Raw genomic sequence first — 22403 nt, 5'->3', positions numbered from 1 at the left:
GGAGGCAGTGCCTAATGACGGCTATAGTCAGACCCCATTCCCCAAGCTTAGAGTAGCAGCTCCTCTCTGGCTGCTCCCAGAAAGGATTTGACAAGAGTCGGTAAGTATGATTATATACAGAGCCATAGCAAGGCCTCTGATTCATCTGATTCTGAATAAAAAATAAGTCTAATTACTTTTAAATCAGCCCTCGTACATTGTGAGAAGCACAGATACACAGCCTGGTACATACAATCAGTGGCGTAACTAGGGGCAGGGCCGCCGGGGCTCGTGCCCTGGGTGCCATGGGATCGGTACTGGCCCATCCTAGTTAGCCAGTGTAGTGCCGACCGCAGTGAGCGTTTACCCAATATTACCCAATAGCGCCAGGCAGAGGGAGGCAGGCTCAGGCTAGTGCATTTACACACAGTGCAGCCAGCGCGGCGGCGATGTGTGTGTTAATCAGCAGCTAATGAGTCAGACTCTCATTGGCTGCTGCTGCGCCAACTGGAAGAGCCGGGCTGGAACTCACTCATGAGCTCCGTCTTCCGGCTCCTGCAGTGGGTAATGGGAGAGACATCATGATGTCTCTCCTATAATGCAGAGCACGCCAGCCCGGGAGGACTGGCATGCGGACGGCGGCGGAGCCGGATCATGGATTCAGGTAAGTGTATTTTTTTTCTTTTATTTACTTGTTTATATTTGTAGGGGAAAGGGGGGTGGACTACTACTGAGGGGGACCTCTACTGGGGGCATTACTGGGGGGACCTCTACTGGGGGCACTACTGGGGGGGACTACTTCTGGGGGCACTGCATTGGTGGGGTGGACTACTACTGGGGGCATTACTGGGGGGCCTCTACTGGGGGCACTACTGGGGGGGACTACTACTGGGAGCACTACTGGGGGGACTACTACTGGGGGCACTGCAACGGGGGACCACTACTGGGGGAACTATATAGAGGGCACTGCATAGGGGAGACCACTACTGGGGCACTGCATAGGGGGGGTCTACTACAGGGGCACTATATAAGGGGCTCACTACTGGGGGCACAAGGGACACTGCACTGGGGGTACCACTACTGGGGGCACTGTATAAGGGGCACTGGAGAGGGGGGATTACTACTGGGGGCACTGTATAAGGGGCTACTACTGGGGGCACTGCATAGTGGGGGACCACTACATGGGGCACTGCATAAGGGGGACCACTACTGGGGCACTGCATAGGGGGGGTCTACTACAGGGGCACTATATAAGGGGCTCACTACTGGGGGCACAAGGGACACTGCACTGGGGGTACCACTACTGGGGGCACTGTATAAGGGGCACTGGAGAGGGGGGATTACTACTGGGGGCACTGTATAAGGGGCCATACTGGGGGCACTGCATAGGGGGGACCACTACAAGGGCACTATATAGAGGGTACTGCATTGGGGTGGACTACTACTGGGGGCACTATATAAAGGGCACTGCATAGGGGAGACCACTACTGGGGCACTGCATAGGGGTGTCTACTACAGGGGCACTATATAAGGGGCTCATTACTGGGGGCACAAGGGACACTGCACTGGGGGGACCACTACTGGGGGCACTGTATAAGGGGCACTGGATAGGAGGGATTACTACTGGGGGCACTGCATAGTGGGGGACCACTACATGGGGCACTGCATAAGGGGGATCATTACTGGGGGCATGCATAAGGGGGACCACTACTGGGGGCACTGTATAAGGGGCACTGCATAGGGGGAATCCCTACTGGGGTCCTGCATAAGTGGGGACCACTACTGGGGGCAGTGTATAAGGGGCCCTACATAGGGGGGACCACTACAAGGGCACTATATAGAGGGCACTGCATAGGGGTGGACTACTACTGGGGGCACTATATAAAGGGCACTGCATAGGGGAGACCTCTACTGGGGCACTGCATAGGGGGGTCTACTACAGGGACACTATATAAGGTGTTCACTACTTTGGGGCACAAGGGACACTGCACTGGGGGGACCACTACAGGGGGCACTGGATAGGGGGGATCACTACTGGGGGCACTGTATAAGGGGCACTGTATAGTGGGGGACCACTACATGGGGCACTGCATAAGGGGGATCACTACTGGGGGCATGCATAAGGGGGACCACTACTTGGGGCACTGTATAAGGGGCACTGGATAGAGGGAATCACTACTGGGGTCCTGCATAAGGGGGACCACTACTGGGAGCACTGTATAAGGAGCCCTACTGGGGCACTGAATAGGGGGGGCCACTACAAGGGGCACTGCATAAGGGGGATCACTACTGAGGGCATGCATAAGGGGGACCACTACTGGGGACCTGCATAAGGGGGGCCACTACTGGGGGCACTGTATAAGGGGAACTAATGAGGGGCTGCATAAAGGGGACCACTACTGGGGGTACTGTATAAGGGGCACTACTGGGGGCCTGTATAAGAGGGACCACTACTGGGGACACTGCATACTGGGGGTACTGTGTAAGGGGCACTACTGGCGGCCTGCATAAGAGGGACCACTACTGGGGGCACTGCATAGGGGGGACTATATAAGGGGCACTGCATTAAGGTGCATATGGAATGGAAAGGAATGTTCAGAGTGACGAGAAAGGGGTGTGTGTCATGTAGATACGCCCCATTTTTAAGTGACGACGCCCCTTGCGACCACGCCCATTTTTCGCTGCATACACATAGGGGGTGGGACCTCCATTTTTAAATTTGCCCTGGGATCCAAATACCCTAAGATATATATATAGTCATTTTTTGTTTTATGAAACACTCTTCATAGGGGTCAATTCAATAGGTGTGGGTTGGGCCCTGCAAGCCGTCCTCACGATGAACAAGCACCGCATATTACATTTGCATTTCAATTTCAAACTTTTTTTTTGTGCGCATCCCCTGAGCAGTTGACAAGGTAGTGAAAATCTTTATTCTAAGGTAAAAATGTCAGGACACAGTGCAAAACCTCTGGTGCACCCCTACCAATGAATAATTACGCACTTGGAAGGGTTTAAAAATAGCATAATTGGGCAAATAAAGTCAGTTTTCAGTTGAATGTCTCTAAAAGGCTCAATAATGGGTTAAACAATGTGGGACAGGCATGTGGAGGTGTAAATGATGTAGGACAGGTATGTGGAGGTGTAAATGATGTGGGACAGGTATGAGGAGGTGTAAATGATGAGGGACAGGTATGTGGAGGTGTAAATGATGTGGGATAAGTATGTGAAGGTGTAAATGATGTGGGACAGGTATGTTGAGGTGTAAATGATATAGGACAGGCATATGGAGGTGTAAATGATGTGGGGCAGGTATGTGGAGGTGTAAATGATGTGGGACAGGTATGTGGAAGTGTATTGATGGGAGAGAGAATTTAGAACTTGTAGATGAGAGATAAGAGGTATATTTACTGAAGTGCAGATTTTTGGAAGTGGAGATGTTGCCTATAGCTACCAATCAGATTCTACTTAACATTTAACTAGCACCTTCTAGAAGATAATAGCTAGAATCTGATTGATTGCTATGGGCAACATCTCCACTTCTAAATATATGCACTTTAGTAAATATACCCCTGTGTTTATTCAAATTTTTTACAAACTTGTATAAAATCACAGAAAAACTATACAGACATTTTTCTGTACCCCAAAATGCTGGAAAGACTTTAATATGCTGAAAACACTTGTTTGCTATCATTTTTCCACCATTAATAAAGTTACATTGTATCACACTGTGACTGGGTCAACCATCGTATGATGTGTACCCAGCTTTAAGGGTAGATTTATTAAAGCTTCTAATACAGATAAGTGGTGGTGTTTCCCATAGCAACCAATCAGATTCTGTCTTTCATTTTTGTTCTCCATTCTAGAAAATTATAGACAGACTCTGATTGGTTGCTATGGGCAACACCTCCACTTTTCTGTTTTAGAAGCTTTAGTAAATCTACCCATATTAATCTCTACAGCAATGTTGGTGACCTAGCAGTCACATAGCTTGTTCTGTGCTGATATAATCGGCAGCAAAATGCCAGACACATAAGAGGCACACATGCCACACATTTTAAACTGTCACCACTTACTGCATATTATAATGGTCTTAACAAAATAATTTAAGACATAGGTCCTGAAGGCACCTTGGCCAGAGATGGTGCGGCTTTGCGCGTTTGGGAATAAAAATGTGTATATTCCGGCTCCATCTCATTTACTGCTGTACTTGTTGTCTTCAGTGCGACCTTGCACCAGCATATACTTGGTGCAAATGGAAATGCCTGGAAACAAGTGTATTTGCACTTCTGTGCCAAAGATGTGAACACCGAGAGGGCGGGGCCACTAACACCAGGAAGAAGAACAGTACCTGGAGGGGGAGATGTATCATCGGCGACATCGCCGATGCGGTACATCCCCCCCGACTTCGCGTACATACCGCGGTTAAATACCGTGGCATGTACCAAGAATATCGCAAAGAACAGCTCTCTCGATGAGAGCTGTCCTTTGCGATGCTGCCGGGCAGAGGGACTTCCGGGTTTAACACCCAGAAGTCCTTCTGCGCATGCGCAGAAGGACGCGGGCCGTGGGGGCTCATGGGAGGGATCCATCCGGATCCCTCCCAGCCCTGAGCGTTGCGCTAAGAAGACCATAGGCTTCTATTGGGTAACGCCACCTGAAGGTGGCGTTACCTAGCAACGCGAAGCAGCAGAATGCAGCGCATTCTGCTGCTTAATACATACGGGGAATGCGGTAAAACCCCCAAAAACTGCATTTTCGGGGGTTTTACCGCATTTTTGCCGTTAATACATCTCCCCCGGAGTGTCCTAGGGATGCTACGGACGGCTCTAAAGGTTGCAGGGTGCCGTTCCTGTGCACGGCGATCTGTCCGACTCAGACCCATAATATGTTTTTACAGAGAAAACATTTGAATACCTGTGGAGAAATATATGCCACATGTGGTTGGCAAGGTTTAGGAATACTGCTTTTATAAAACAACTAGCTGGAGTACCCGGCGTTGCCCGGGATTTTAAGAATGTTTGTTTACACTTCATCCTCCAACAAACCTCTCCTTAGGCAGGCCTCACGGAAAGTTTGACAAACTTCCCCATCCACAGTCCTAAGGGCTTTGAAGGAAGTAGGACCTGTAACGGTGTAAAGCAAACTTCGGAGATAGAAGTATTCAAAATTTGTCGACTGTACAGTGTAAACATGGCCAAGAGCTTCTGTTGTTCTGATACCAGGATGACTGTGTACTTCCTGGTTGCTGGATCGCACTATGAAATGCACAGCAACTACTTCCACTTCCTTGTGCAGCTGTTTCCGGCATTCAGGGTCTCCACGGTGTATAAGATTCATCCAATCGGTTTTACCCTTCAGGGGCTGACAAAGGAAAGAACCAGAAGTAGCCTCTGTGCGTTCCATAGTGCGGTCCAGCAAAGAAGGAGGTAGACAAAAACAGTTTGGTCGCCACTGTTGACACCATCTAGTTGTGTAAGCTGATGCACGAGCAAGTATAAATAAAAATTTGTGCTGCAGAGCTGCGTTTTTGCATCCCAGTATATTGCCATCTCTATGGGCCTGACTGTAAATCAAATGGATCTCTCCTCATGGATGCAGATATCAATTTTTACCATATTCAGACTTATAATAAGCCTGGCTTAATATCAATAGTAGTTCCACAGTGCAGGTTTGCTGACTGTGTCGGCAGTGCAGGGGTGTTCTCAATGTAGGGTGCCGGCGGTGTCCTCAGTGCAGGTTTGCTGTGTTGGCAGTGCAAGGATGTTCTCAACGCAGGGTGCCAGCAGTGTCGGCAGAGTGGGGGTGCTGGTGGTGTCCTCAGTGTGGGTGTGCCGGCAATGTGCATAGGCAAACGCAGGGGGGGTTTCCGTCTGCCTGTAAACCCCCCTCCCCAGCCCACACCATGACCACAATAGTAATAGTAATGTAATAGAATTTTATTAGTGCTGCCTGTTCTTCACAGTATAACAAATGAAATAATTAGCACCACCTGTGGATCTTTTAACATGTATCAGTCAAAGTGCATACACACACAACGATTTAGTAAATTAACGATTTTAGTAAATGATTTTCGTTCATTTTTTCAAGGGAAAAATGAATGAAAATCGTTTACTAATATCGTTCATTTACTAAATGTAATGAACGATTTTTTTGAACTACAAACGATTTTTGCATATTCCCTTACTGAAAATTGTTGAGTTGGTCAATCTGACTGAACTACAAACTACAAATGTGAACGCGCATGAACAATAATCGTTCATCGTTTTAACTCAGAAAGTGAATTATTTTTTTCAACGATTGAATGATACACGATATCGTTTTCGATAATCATTCAAAAAATTGTTGCGTGTGTATGCACCTTCAGTAATAAATAACCTGTGCACCAAGTAGGAGATGTGAAAACATTCACTATTAGGGATGTGCTGCTATAGAGCCCAATATGTACATATATGTCCAGGGTAGTGCTAGGTTCTTCTGCTGCTCCCAGACTCCCGGACTTGCTCTAATACTCTGGAATGGTGCCCACCTCTAAAATAAATACATTCAGCTCAGGCAGGATGGCCCTACTGCTGCATTTAATGGCTTATTGTGATCTCTGGTCCTGTATATGCTGGAATTATGACACACAATACACTTTGTATGACGCATATTAAAGTTGGTTAAGTGCTAATTCTACCCTCTTCATGGACTGGCCACACTCACTCTAAAATCAAGCATTTGGAAACCCCCCTCTAGAAATCCTGCGTTTGCCACTGGTGTGGGGGTCGCTAAGAGTGTCCTGAGTATGTGGGGCAGCATTGCAGGGGTGCCAGCAGTGTCGGCAGCGGTGGTGTCAGCAGCGCGGAATGCCGCCAGTGGAGGTGCTGGCGGTGTCGGCAGCGGGGGGTGTCAGTGGTGTCAGGCAGCGAGAGATGGCGGGCGCCATCTTCTTTTGCTTCCTGTGTGCATATTAAATGGGCTAAACGCTGATTGGCTGAGAGCCGTGACAGACAGCTTTCTCAGCCAATCAGCGTTAAGCCCGCTCAATACAAAACCTCGCGACCCAACAGCGGCATCGCGAGGTTTTGCCTCGGGTGAGGGATCCGGTGCAGGCAGGGATATCCGAGCTTGGCTCGGATTGCCACGGATCCCTGAAATTCGGGTGGGTTCAGTTATCTGAGAACTGAACCCGCTCATACCTAATAAATTCAAACAGCATTTAAAAGGTACTGTAAACTCCATGCGAGAGCCATAGTAAATGATGTTCAGAGACTTAGATTATATGCTACAGAATAAAATTCCATAATATTGACCTTGCAGATGGCCCAAGAAGAATGGTGTCCAAATCTGCATCTAACAATAAACCAAACAGGACAATGGCCCTCATTCAGAGCCGCACGTTAACAACAGTACGCTCGTTGCGTTCCGATGTTGACTAACCGAGCATGCGTCGGTGTTACACCGCGCATGTGCGTACGGCAGATTGCGAGCTTTTTTTCTCTCGTTCCTAAAATAGCGTACAGGAAGTGACATGTCAAATGTGATTGACAGAACAGGGCGTTTTTGGGTGTTGACGGGGGTGGAGATGAAAAAACGCAGGCGTGGCGAGGCGTTTTTGGGGCGTACATACATTAGCAGATGCGAACGTCAAATGTGTTCGGACCGTCTCATACGTCACTGAAACATCCGCTTTCCCTTCAAAATGCTCGCACAGCTTAGGGTCAGGATTACTCGACCACATTGGCGATGGCCTTCTCCTCCGTCCCGGGACTCCACGATGGTGCAGCGATTAATCGCGGCTGGTCAGTAAAGTAATTAGTGTTGGATTGAAATCCGGCTTGGTATGTGTTTGGAAAGCAGTTTATTGGGATAGCACAAAAGCGTACGCAGGTGGAAATCAGAGCTGCTAATGTCATGATTACATAATCAATTAGCGTACATTTTTGGGCTTTTATTTTGGCCACAATTTGGTGGTTATGGCCTATTGTAACAATAATGTCATCATCTTTTAATTAGCTCCCCTTTTTTTTGGTTTACTGTGGAATTTGCATCGCTATGTGTTTTTTTAAACGTTCCTTAAAGAGGCCTTTTTTTTTTAAAAAGAGGGTCAGTTTTTGCGTTTAAGGCCAGGATTAAATGTAACCCATTTGTACAATAATGTCACAATACAATGTCAGTGTTTTGTTTTTAATTTATTGTTTACACACAAACAAATTGGCATAATATTGTATTGCCTTTTTTTGTGGCCAAGATATTTGATCAAAAAAAAAAAAAAACATAACTACTAACATAAGCGTAAATACAAATTTTAAAAACATTTCACAAGAAAGGAGAGGGAAGTTTTGACCAGAAAGGAATATGAGCCAAGCACAGAAGGAAAGTGGGAAAAGTCGCCATTGCTGTCACCGTTTTCTCGCCCGTTTGGCTGGGTGAGGGTGGGCGCCAGACCGGGTCCGGGATGCCATCGGGCTGGCCTGTCCAGAGGCAGATGTTGTGGCCTCTGGACTAAGCACAGGGCTAGGCACATTTGGAGGATTGCCTGATGTTGTGCCAGAGGTGGAGGATCTGGATGTTCCGGCAGGAAGGGAGGTCGGCTCCACCATGTGCTGGCGAACGAGCTGCTCCAGGGCATCGGCGATGCGGATGTTGGCCCTGGTATTTTCCGCCAGGGCCTGAGCAATGGTCACGTTGGCCGCAGCATTTTGCTCCAGGGCCTCAGCCACCCGTATCAGACTGGCGTCCATCCTCTGCAGAATCTCCGTATGGCAATCCGATTTAAAATTGAGTTCTGTGAGGAGGCCCACTGCCTGCGAGGGGGCACGCCCTGGACTGGCTTCTGCAGGGTCCTCAGCCGGATGTACTGGTTCCTCCCCTGCAGAGTCAGCAGAAATTCTGCGGCCAAGGCTCCCCTCTGGAGCAGACTCATCCGCCTCTGTCTCTGTTAGGAAATTGGAGAAAAGACTCACATTAGAATCTACATATTGGCACAATAGCATTTCTGAGTTGGTGACATCACAAGACTTACCTTGGGCAACATGAGGAGCCGCAAAGTCTGGCATGTCCGTATCCATGTTGGACACGCCAAACACCTCCACAGCCTGCACACACCCCTGTGCCATCTCTTCTAAGTCTGTCAACTCCAATGACACAGGGGTGGGACCCCCACCTGTCCCCCTTGCATGCCTAGCCCTGTCGGCAAGTTTTTGTTTTAGACGATATTTGAAGTCTGCCCATCTGTGGAATGAATTTGGAACCATTATCCTTTTTTTTACAATGGGGTTTGTTTATAGGATGGGAAAGTGTTTACTTACCGCCGTTTGACATCCCGGGCTAGACGGACATAATCACCCACCCTATTGACAGCAACGGCGACCTCCTCCCACATTCTCCACTTCTGGCTTTGGCTCATATTCCTGGCTGCCTGGGGCAGGATGTCAACGCACTTCTGGATCAAAACCTCCATCTCCTTGCTTGTGAAATGTGGCTGCCTTTTTTTTTTTGCAGCTTTGGCGGGTTGACTGGGGCCAGCAGTCTCTTCCATGTCATCCTCCTCACCTATTTGGGTAAATATGCAGATTTAGCCACTTCACAACTTGCACAATATTATGTTTTAAAATACTCATTGACACAAAATGCATGAAGGCCTTACCGCCTCAATTTTGACCATTGTTTCCCTGGTTTGAAGCCATGTCTCTGCTTCCAGCATGAAATCATCCAGAAATTCTATGTGATTTCGTGACGTATTTATACATGCGTCGTTAGTTTGCGGCCGCATCATTGATTGTGCGTCCCTATGATTCATCCTTAATTTGTGCGGGAAAATAAACACTATTTATGGCTTGGTGTGTGTGGATTCGAGGTGGGGTTGTTGGAGTGTTGTCGGTTAAGTGGTTTGGATTTGGTTGGTTGGTTGCGTTTGGAGGATTTTGGAGAGTTGTTTTTTTGTTTGTTTTTGCTACATTTCTTTGGTTTTTCCGTTCGCATTTTTTTCATTTTTTCAACATCCTTTCCTGATTTGGTAAGTTTTGTGCATTCAAATTTGTGGCCAATTGGTGTATTCTTCTGTTTTGTGGTTAGTTAATTTGTTTAACACTCATTTCATCTTTTTTAGTTTTTTTTTGTTTTCGGACCCAAAGAAGTTTTTTGAGGACATCTTATATATTCGAGTTGGGTAAGTCCATTTTTTGACTTGCATTTGCGAATGAATTACGGCATTTTTGACTGTTGGTGTAGCGCCTTGCATTTGCGAATGAATTACGGCATTTTTGACTGTTGGTGTAGTGACTTGCATTTGCGAATAATTTACCGCATTTTTGACTGTTGGTGTAGTGACTTGCATTTGCGAATAATTTACCGCATTTTTGACTGTTGGTGTAGTGACTTGCATTTGCGAATAATTTACCGCATTTTTGACTGTTGGTGTAGTGACTTGCATTTGCGAATAATTTACCGCATTTTTGACTGTTGGTGTAGTGACTTGCATTTGCGAATAATTTACCGCATTTTTGACTGTTGGTGTAGTGACTTGCATTTGCGAATAATTTACCGCATTTTTGACTGTTGGTGTAGTGACTTGCATTTGCGAATAATTTACCGCATTTTTGACTGTTGGTGTAGTGACTTGCATTTGCGAATAATTTACCGCATTTTTGACTGTTGGTGTAGTGACTTGCATTTGCGAATGAATTACCGCATTTTTGACGGCTTATTCATCATATAATCCAGTTTTGCTTTTCCCTTTTCCATTTTTTGGGTCCATTTGAACCCTATTTGACGTACGGTGTGCAATGTAGTTTTCATCGATGGCCAAATGTGTTTTTCCGCTATTTTCTGTGTTGGCTTGCAACAATTTTTAAACAAAAAAAACACCCTCTAAATTTTTGAAGTCTCATTGTTGCCTTTTTTACAGTTTATACGTATCATGACAATACCCCGGCATGTAAGCAGCTATGGATGGTATCAGAAAGCTAAGTTGTTTTTTCTTACTTTTGGGGTGGGTCAAAAGCCTTACATTGTAAACTTTGAATTTCAGGTAGATCTGGGGCGAATTGTTCTGGCCCTGCTCCCGGAAGACGACCAACCTCAAACTCGTCCCAGGCGTAGGCATCGTAGGCATGCAAGGCCCCAGATATTTCGAACACGTGTCACCCTTTTTGGAATGCCCGATGATGAGGTTTTAAGACGCTACCGTCTACCTCCCAAAATCATCATAGACACTCTCTCATTAATAGAAAGTGATCTTGAGCGGCAAATTGACAGTCCAACAGCAATACCACCACTGACGCAATTTATGGCGGTGTTACATTTCTGTGCCTCAGGATCGTTTCAAACAACGGTGGGAATAGTGGCGGGCATCTCCCAATCCTCCTTTTCCCGGATCCTGAGGGCAGTGATGGAGGCACTTTTCAAGCACCTCCATCATTTTATTAAAATGCCTTTGGATATGGGTGCCCTTAGTGTGGCCAAGGCCAATTTTTACCAAATAGCTGGCTTCCCACACATCATAGGGGTTGTGGATGGTACTCACATACCACTTCAGCCTCCAGCACGGCTGGAGGCAATATTTAGAAACAGGAAACACTATCACTCCCTGAATGTAATGGTGGTATGTGATGCCTCCCTCCAGATCCTGTCCCTGAATGCTAAATTACCCGGAAGTGCTCATGACTCCTTCGTCATCCGGCAATCAGGGATATGGCAGAAATTAACCAACCTACAAGCTGGTGATGCGTGGCTTCTGGGTAAGTGGAGACCTTTAGTACATAACAATGTTAAGCTTGATACACAGTGTTCCTGATGTGGTCTATTTTTGTTCACAGGAGACAGTGGATACCCTTGCATGTCCTGGCTGCTCACTCCTTATTTGGCTCCCACACCAGGGCCACAAAGTGCGTATAATTCCGCACTTACAGCCACCAGGCAAGTGGTGGAGTGCTGTATCAGCCTTTTAAAAGGCCGATTCAGATGCCTCCACCGCTCTGGTGGCGAGCTCATGTATGTGCCGGATATGGTGTCTAAAATTGTGGTCCTGTGTGGGATATTTCACAACATTGCCATAAGGAGTGGTGTCCCAATGCAGCCAGAGGATGCCTTACCTGAGGATGGCCCCCCCGAGGTTGGTCGAAGGTCAGTATGTGGGGGGGCCATACGCGATGATGTGGTGGCCAGATTTTTTAGGTAAGTTTGTTCAAAACTCCAGTGTTTATACCTAATGTGTTTGTTTTTTTTGGCAAACATCTAATTTATTTTTAATTTTCTCACCATCTTCTGTTTGTTCACATAATCTTTGGCACTCCAACGCTCACTACTTCCTGCTACCCTTACCAAACCTGGATCTGGTCCTTTTGGGCATATATTCTGGAACCCATATCGCAACGCCATGTTTGTGGAATCATGTTGGCATGGTCCTTCGTCAACCAGTTCTTGATTTTGTGTTTTTATTTAATTTTTTCTTGGTATGTGTTGTATTTGAATTTATCACTGTGTATTTTTTTTGGGAGTGACCACTTTGTTTTCTCTGTTATGTGGTGAATAAATGTTTGAAGAGTGAAATGGTCTTCCTTTTTTGGGACGTTAACAGCAAGTGTAACCAGGTTAACACAAGTTACATTTGACTAAGGGGTAAACCAGTACTGACGCCAGTTGAGCAAAACTGAAATATGTTTTCAGCTTTCCAATCCACACCAAAAGGAAGCCTGGCCCAACCTTGGGATTTGTAAGATTGGCCTAAGCAGCTTGCGCACCAAGTAGGAACCTGGAAAATGTAGAAATCTGAAATTGACACTACACCCAAAAAGGGAAATTACATTGTTACTGTTATGTGTTTCTGGTGTCTGTTTGACATACAAAGACAAAACACAATCTAACTTTTAAAAAAGGGAAATCCTTGCAGGAACTTATGTCAGGCTAAACTATCTTGGTTTTGGTTTTTAAAAATGAGCCACAACGTATATTTGTCTTTAAAAATTTATTGGGCAAATACAACAAAAAAAAAAAAACTAATGCCGAAGGAGGCCAGACAGCCGGTCGAGGGCCACCAGAAGGCCGATTACATGGTGGCGCATCTGACCCACAACATCCGCCACCTCTTGCCGACGCCTCTGTTCCTCTGTGGGTGAGAAAAGTGTGTGGGTTAATACAACAATAGGGACTCCACAGAAAAACATAAAAAAAAAAACAAATCACTCCTAAACCCAAAAACATAAATAAAAAGGGTGGGCTGGCAAAAATACAAGGCCTAGGTACAAATTCCCACAGGTATGATATGTGTATGCTTAAATCACCAGGAAGAGGTAAAGGCAAACCTTCACAATCAACAAAAGTCAAGCCACAAAAACACGAAGAAAGGCACGACACATGATTACATACAAACAGTTTGTGCTTTAAAAAAAAATAATAAAAAACATACCGGGAAACAAATCGGGAGCTCCGGCAAAACCTCCATGATCCTCCTCGGAGGATCCGTCATTCCCCAAAGAATGGGGCGGAGTTATGCTGGACTCCGGGGAGGGGGTAATTGGAAGAGGGGTGGGTGGAGGAGAGGGGGAAGTGGGACGGAGGGGAAGGAGGCCCGACATTTCCGGGAGAGGGTCTGGGAAGGATGGGGAGGAGTGGGGAATAGGGGAAAGATTTGGGGTGGAGTGTTGGCTGGGGGTTGGGGAGAGTGGGCGGGAACGCCGACGTTGACGGCGGAGTCTTGGCTGTCCCCCTAAAATATGTCAAATAAATTGCGTTTAGTTTATGGACAAATCCGGGCAAACAAACAAAAAAAAAAAAAGAAAAAATAAATAAAACCAAAAAAAATAGCAGTAGAATTAAAAATTCATAAAAAGAGGGAAAACATGCAGACGCAGATATGAGTACAAATAATAAATAGAACAGACAGGAAAACATGCACACGCAGATATGAGTACAAATAATAAATAGAACAGACAGGAAAACATGCAGACGCAGATATGAGTACAAATAATAAATAGAACAGACAGGAAAACATGCAGACGCAGATATGAGTACAAATAATAAATAGAACAGACAGGAAAACATGCACACGCAGATATGAGTACAAATAATAAATAGAACAGACAGGAAAACATGCACACGCAGATATGAGTACAAATAATAAATAGAACAGACAGGAAAACATGCACACGCAGATATGAGTACAAATAATAAATAGAACAGACAGGAAAACATGCAGACGCAGATATGAGTACAAATAATAAATAGAACAGACAGGAAAACATGCACACGCAGATATGAGTACAAATAATAAATAGAACAGACAGGAAAACATGCAGACGCAGATATGAGTACAAATAATAAATAGAACAGACAGGAAAACATGCACACGCAGATATGAGTACAAATAATAAATAGAACAGACAGGAAAACATGCAGACGCAGATATGAGTACAAATAATAAATAGAACAGACAGGAAAACATGCACACGCAGATATGAGTACAAATAATAAATAGAACAGACAGGAAAACATGCACACGCAGATATGAGTACAAATAATAAATAGAACAGACAGGAAAACATGCACACGCAGATATGAGTACAAATAATAAATAGAACAGACAGGAAAACATGCACACGCAGATATGAGTACAAATAATAAATAGAACAGACAGGAAAACATGCACACGCAGATATGAGTACAAATAATAAATAGAACAGACAGGAAAACATGCACACGCAGATATGAGTACAAATAATAAATAGAACAGACAGGAAAACATGCACACGCAGTTTGCCCCACAAACACAAACATTAAAACCACAATACATAACACTTACTTGCCAGGATCTGCATGCGAAAGCATGCCAGCAAGCGGGGCGTTCGCCGTTGCAGGTCGGACCACCTGCGCTCCAGCTGCCCGATGTTGCGGCGTGATCCGAAGGACCGCAGGCGGGACCGTACCTCCGCATACGCGGAGCGCTTCTGCCGGTTGGTCATGGGTTCTGGCTGGCTGGTGATCCGGCGATCCATGACCTCCGTAAGCACCAGCAGCTCACGCCTGGTGAATGCGGAGGCTCTCATGATGGCAATGGTGTTTTTCTTAAAAATCATTTTTGATAAAGTGTGTAAAAATTTTCTGATTGGCTAATGTATTTTGGAAATTAACAGGAGCAATTTTATTGGTTAGTGTATGAGTCATGTGTTCGACAGGGCCAGAAATCTCTGGAGAGTTAGGATAGGCTTGATGCAGTGACATGCGTAAGCAAATTTAAATAAAGAAATGAACCCAGGGAAATATGCGGGGATCCACAGCAATAGTACAATTGTTTAATTGTGGTTCACATGTTTTTTAAACAATAAAAGCGAATGTTTCATCCGTACGTATTCTGCGGGTAAACACAAACACAGACAAGAGTAAAGTTTCTTGCATTGTGTTGAAAAAAAACAAACAATTAAGCTAATTGATACATTGATTGGCATGATACCATTGATGGAGGTAGGCAGAATAAAGGAGCAGGTAATCGACATCTGACAAGGCCACTTCCTGTTTATACTTGTGCGTGCGTTCCTTTCAAGCCATTTCGGGGATGTACGCACGCTATTTCGTACGCTCGTTAGTTAGAGGAGGGGTCGTCAGAGTTTAGGGAGGAATTTTAGATGCGAACGAAAATACGAGCGAGCCATTGAATTTAAATATTTTTGTACGTACGCCTAACGTACGTGCGCCCGCTTGCGTGCGGCTCTGAATGAGGGCCAATGTTTTTATTCTTCTTTGGTGTTTTAGGTGTAGAACCATGAGAGATCTTGGCTTGTAAACTGTGAGCTAAATCCTTTTGTAATTCTGTACCTGACCTGTAGAGGACAAATGCTATGCAAAAATTGTGTTTTTTAATTATTTAAAAATTAACAGTAATTCATTTCGATTTAATTTTTTTTTAGTTGCCTCTGCCGTGTTTTAAACTTTTAATACGCTCGTATGTAAAATTTCACGATCTTGGCTTGTAAACTGTGGATTTGTATAGAAAGACAGAATGACAGAAGGACAAATTTTCATTTTTATATAGTAGAGATATTCACCCAAATAAGTAGAAAACATGACAAGTGTAAGGTCCACTTAAAGTAAATCATTTTTTTCTCTTATGAATGTAAACTTTCCTGCATTTCCTGACTTTGGTCAGAAGTCACTTGTAGGCTATCCCAAGTAAATAACCTATTTGCTTTAGTACGGCTTGCATGCAACAGTCGATACGGTCCCTGCAGATGAGGCAGTTTATGGAAGGAATAGAAGACTTGCCATGAAATGGTCACCACAAGCAAAACTCTGCCTTTCCATCTACATAAAACTTTTATTACCTGTTAAGATTAGTGTTATTTCACATTTCAGCACAATACATAGATAATTGCACATAACTACCTAAACGTAATGAAGAGGCAGTTGGGCCCTGCAGGCTTTATTTATTATCATTTATTTATACAGCACACACATTTTCTGCAGCGCTTTACAGAGAATATTTAGCTATTCACATCAGTCCCTATCTGTATGTTTTTGGACTGTGAAACTGCACAAGCCAGTGGAAACTCACTGAAATACTGGGAGAAAATGCAAACTCTACACAGACAGGCCTTAGTAGGAATGGAACTGAAGACCTAAGTACTGTGAGGCAGTAATGCCAACTGTGCTGCCTAAATACAATTATTTATTAATGAATGCAATAGTTTAGTCACATGTACTCAAAATGTATAAATCTTTATATTTGCCTCCACACATTACTAGGGGCATATTTATCACAACCCGCATCTCAGATGTGGATTGGCTGTGATAAATTCACCCAATATCGCAATGCCCGGAGACCAGCTGACTGGAGCCCCAGAGGATCTTACCAGAGCACAGATTACCAATCCCTGGATGCAGGTAAGTGTTTGGGGTTTTTTTTTTACTTTTTTTTTTAAGTTATCAGCTTGTGGTCTATTTAGACTTTCTTGTGGCTTTCCCCTGTATTTTTCCACAATAAATTTTTAGTAAATTTCAGGCAGATCACATTTTCCCGTTACAAGTATGGGAAATGTGATCTGCTTACTAAAAATATGTAGAGATTGGAGTAGTTTTTTACAAAAACTACTCCAATTGCCCTTTTATAAATGTATGTGATACTAAAATAATGTGAAATGGGTGTGATCACATTATGGGCCTGATTCAGAGCCGGACGCTCTGACCAGAGCGCTCGCTCTGAATCAGGGCCCTCCTCCATGAAAATGGAGCGGCCTCCTGGTCACTCGTATAGCTGTGGGTGACCACCCACAGCAAATGCGAGTGGCCAAAAAGATGGTCGCGATGGTCTTGACCATCGCGACCATCGGACTTGCGACGGAGACCCTGCGGTAGGGTCTCCCTGCCGCAAGCCTTAGAGTGATTTTGGCTCTATCAGAGCCAAAATCACTCCCACTGACATCACTAGTGATGTCAGTGGGGCCGGCTTCAGACGGTAGGCGTTCCCATGGGAACACCTCCGTCTGGCCGCCACGCCCCCGCCCCGCCCACCAAAGGGGGCGCGCTGTCAATCAACATCGACAGCACGCCCCCTTTGGTGCGAGACCCGGATGGAAAGCCCGTCGCTCCCTCCGTCGTGCGCATGCGCAGTGGGGAACATCGACCCACTTGTGAGCGTACTGCCGCTCGCGAGTGGGTCTGAATGACCCCCTATGTTAGTAAAAATAATGTTAATAAATATGCTCCTTTGTGTCTCGTACCAATAATATTGGGAGATACAAAGTATATGGTAACAATATGCTTTATAACTATTTTAAAAACAGCACATGCAATTTGGGCCAATGTCACAAAGCAGTAAAACAGCCAGATTACAGAACAGCTTTGCTAGATAACGTATTGTACTAATCATAAGTATGCTGCATTTTCTAGGCATAGTTCCACTTACAAAATGTTTACTTGCAAATAAATAAATGACTAAATTAGCTTGCGGGTACTTACACGGCTGCCTTTCTCTGGTAAACACTGACAACCTTCGCTGCAATTCCTTCCTCCGCAGGGTCCTGTATATGACTTGCCACCCTAAAATTAGAATTCACAAAATATATTAAATACACAAAATGTACTAAAACAGAATACAAATAAATGTAAAAAAATTGGTTTCATAAAACTGTGGATATACTAAGTGACAAAGGTCTATGATCCTGTCACCATATTCTGAGATGAGCCCCCAAAGACTGTTAATGGTTTTCGCTGAAATATTGTTTAAACTAGGCCTATTTCATGAAGCAAACTGCAGTGTAATGTATGTGTGCAATAGTTGGAGCCTGAAAAATATATCATAATTTTATGCAAATCCATATAAGAAATGTTGATTTAGATTTAGAGTTTGTCCTCAGCCAATACTATAAGCAATGAGGTAGGGGTTACTGGATAGGCAGGGGCGTATCGACCCCTTGGCCAGGATGGCACTCACCAGGGGTGCTTGACAAGAGGGATGGCACCGTTTGCTAGGCACCCAGCTCCTTCTCACCAGCACAATCTCCAAGGAGCTTTCTATGCTTATTAATGAAGCATAGCCTTCTTATATACCACTTTATATCTTATACCATTTTGGTTATAAGATATCAAGTTATATATATTTGTTTATAATACCTACCATATGCTAATCACCCTTTATTTAGTCCTTTAATGTGAGGAAGCGATGGGGGGAGGGATGGAGGCTGGGACCCCTAGATACACCCCTGTGTATAGGTTACAAATTCACTTAGTATTTAAAAAAATAAAGGAAAAACCCTACATTAACTGATTTGCAAATGATATCTAAAATACTTTTCTCATTCTGCAATAATCTATATTTTAGGAATTCTGCATTATGTTATACAAAAGTTCTTGTTGCGTTTTTGCACGCAATAGACTATTAAGCAGTTCATAAACTGTGGTTATAAAGTTCTCAGTTGAATTTGCATACATCCTTATAGTAGTTTTTCAGTGTGTTCTTCTATGTCTGGAATACAGTGTGGCTATTTGCATATCGCGTAAAATTCTGTATATTTTAGATTTGTCTGGGAACTTCTGGCTACTGTCTCACAGTAAAGCTGGGCACACATTAGACGATGGTTACTGCTGGGGGACACAGAGAATTTGGATGCAGAGAAGTGGAATTTTAGTTGGCGTTTCTGGGTGATAACAAGAAGATGGTGTAGCTGTCAGTAACTGCGACTTTTTCTGCCATCGCACTGATCTCTGTGGCCATATCCAGATAGACATTCTGCGCCTCCATAGGGCTGGTGCAATGTTTTATACGCAAAATGGAGAATTAGCATCACAACCGGTGGGCGTCTCTGTAAAAACTCCATTTGCTGCAGCATTAGGATAAAGACTGTGGGCCTGATTCAGACCCGGTTGCAAGCGCTGAGCGCTCGCAACCGGGTCGATGGTGGCCCAGAGCGCATGCGCACGAAGGAGCGCGCTCCGTCATGCGCATGCGCGAGACCCGGGTAGCGGCGGACAAACCGTTGCCCCGGGTCTCGCACCAAAGGGGGCGTGCTGTCGATGTTGAGTGCCAGAAAGCCCCCTTTAGTGGGCGGGCCGGGGGGGGGGTGGCTGCCCAAACGGAGGCCTTCCCATGTGAATGCCTACTGTTTGGGGCCGGCCCCACTGACATCGCAAGTGATGTCAGTGGGGAGATTCCGGCTCTGTTAGAGCCGAAATCTCTCTGGGGCTTGCAGCAACGAGACCCTACCACAAGGGTCTCATCGCAAGTACGATGGTCGCGATGGTCTTGACCATCGCGACCATCTTCCTGGCCGCTCGCTATAGCTGTGAGTGGTCACCCACAGCTATGCGAGCGGCTAGGAGGCCGTTCTAAAAAAAAAAAAGGCCGGCCCTGATTCAGAGCGAGAGCTCTGTCAGAGCGTCCGGCTCTGAATCAGGGCCTATGTACAAAGTTGTATTCCACCGTGTCTGCTGGGGAATACAGTTATTCCATCAAATAGTCTCTATCAAACACAATATGACTAAACTAGCAGAAAAGAATGCAAACCAGAAAAGAAGAATGCATGTCTATTGGTTTTTGTTTCATGGGTGTCTATGAATAGCCTATTGTCATTTTGCTAACATTAATACAATGCATCAATTCAAAGTACAAAAACATATCTTTAAGGCACATTAACTGTCTTGTTTCAAGGACAGGACATTTTGTTTTACTATATGCAGCATTAGACATGTCTGGTATTAGCTATAAATGATGTATTCTATAGCGTCTATGTCAATAAGCACATTTATGTTTTACAGATAAAAGCTCAAGTTTAGTGCCAACATCTGATCCACTTGGATAATCTCAACAAGTTCCAAACCTTTTTTTTCTCTTGCATAGACAATATTGTGAAATTGTATTTGAGGACAGTTTACAACTATTCCATTTAAAGTGATTGTTAATTCTAGAGGACTTTTTTGGCTTACATGTGCCCTACTTCTACTTTTACTAAGTGTTTTGCTTTATCATTTGTCTCCCTTCTGTGCTTTTTAGACATCTATTTATATCATCATGTAAAGTTGTTTACTTCTGTTGCTTTACAGAAGTAAACTATAATAATAGGGGTATAACTATAATCATAGTAGTCCACGCTATGGGGATCGTCTGCACAAGTGTTCCTGTCTGGGTGTAGTTTGAAAAGTGAACATTTAGAATGTCGACAGGTTCTGAATGTCAACATGGACATTAGGTCGACAAGCAAATGTTGATATTCACAAACGTTGACATTTGTCATGTCAAAACCAGAATGTTGATATTCAGTTTTTTGCATATTTAACACAATAAAACATTAGTACCTGTTGATATAAAGACATAAGTGAATGACACAGAAGTCAAATGAGCAGAAAAAAGACAGGAGGGTGTGTGCAAACAATACACTGTATTAATGAAACCTTAGCCCACTTCTGACCTCACGTAAGCGCTATTGACACATTTGTGCTGCTTGCTGTATTCTTTCAAAGCTTCCTGGAGAATTGACCGTAAACCACCGCGGGAGGCGGGAGTTATGTGGAATGATGGATTCCTTATCATGGGAACAGTTGTTTTATTTAGATTTTTTAAAAAGTTGTTTCTTTAAAGTAACTGAAGGACAATTAATATCTTTGTCGGTGACATTGCAAACTGTATTAAAGGGAAAGTATGCCTTTTTGCAGATGACAAAAAATATGCAACAAGGTAGATACACCAGGAGTAGTAAGACAAATTATGGAGGATCTAGGTCAGGGCCGGCCAAGACGTCGATCGCGATCTACAGGTAGCTCGCAGAGCTCCCACCTGTAGATTGCGACCAACTTACTGCAGCAACTGGGAACGCTGGTCTCTGAAGCAATCAGACACTAAAGAAGCCTCTGATCGCTTCAGAGGCCAGCGTTCCCAGTGATGCAGTGTGCGTCGTGAGGAGCATACACGCCTGCTGAATCTAGTTAGATCCAGTCAGCAGCAGGCAGCGCCTACGTGAGAGTGAAAGCGGGAGCGCTGACGGCATGGAGCGGTGCCCAGCGTGAAGAGAGGTAAGTACTGCACAGGGGAGTGTGGTCTGTTCTACACTGGGAGCGGGTACCAGTACTGAGGGCACAGCATAAGGGACACTACTAGGGGCATTGCTGGGGGGCAAAACATAAGGGGCACTACATAAGGGGTACTAGTGAGGTACTGCATAAGGAGCTCTACTGGGGACGCTGCATAAAGAGCACTACTGGGGGCACTGCATAAGGGGCACTACTGGGGGCACTGCATAAAGGGCTCTAATACAGGGGGCATTGCATAATGGGCACAACTACAGGGGCATTGCATAGGGGCTCTAATACATAGGGCATTGCATAATGGTCTCTAATACAGGTGGCATTGCATAATGGGCTCTAATACAGGGGGAACTACATAATGGGCACAACTACAGGGGGCATTGCATAAGGGGCACTACTACTGGGGGCATTTCATAAGGGGCTCTACTACTGGGGGCATTGAATAAGAGGCATTACTGCAGTGGTCATTGTATAAGGGGCACTACTGTGTGTCGTAATGTGAATAAGGGACACTACTATGTGGTGTAGTGTGAATAAGATTGTGCTGCTGTGTGGAGTAATTTGAATTGGGGATACTATGTATGATTTTTTTGGCAGGACAAATATTTCTGCAAGGTCGCGCCTCCTTTTTTGCATACAACGCACCCTTTTTCGGGGACATGTTAGATCACAAAAGGTTTTTAGTTTTAAAAGTAGATCACGAGTCTAAAAGTCTGGCCACCCCTGATCTAGGTAGACTAGAGGAATGGTCAAGAACGTGGCAATTACAGTGTAATGCTAAAAGAAAAATGCTAAATCATGCACTTGGGTCTCAAAAACCCAAAGGCTAAATATAGTATTAAAGGTACTGAAATGGAAACTACAGAGGAGGAAAAGGATCTAGGAGTCACTATTTCAGGCGACTTAAAGCCCGGTAAGCAATGTACAAAGCAATGAGA

The 22403-nt window shown here is 44.7% G+C and overlaps 1 protein-coding gene across 2 annotated transcripts in view; it reads right to left on the bottom strand.

Annotated features, from left to right (window-relative positions):
- Positions 1-22403, bottom strand: part of COL4A2 (collagen type IV alpha 2 chain) — a 308996-nt gene that overhangs the window by 244216 nt on the left and 42377 nt on the right. For both annotated transcript variants that reach the window (XM_088458348.1, XM_088458357.1), the window contains exon 4: positions 17908-17988. In XM_088458348.1, the coding sequence (XP_088314474.1) occupies positions 17908-17988 (81 nt within the window). The remainder of the gene's footprint in view (positions 1-17907; positions 17989-22403) is intronic.

The sequence above is a fragment of the Taudactylus pleione genome, unplaced genomic scaffold, assembly GCF_031769625.1.
Source record: "Taudactylus pleione unplaced genomic scaffold, aTauple2 ptg000041l, whole genome shotgun sequence".
Classification (NCBI taxonomy): Eukaryota; Metazoa; Chordata; class Amphibia; order Anura; family Myobatrachidae; genus Taudactylus; species Taudactylus pleione.
This window is presented reverse-complemented; position numbering and strand designations above follow the sequence as displayed.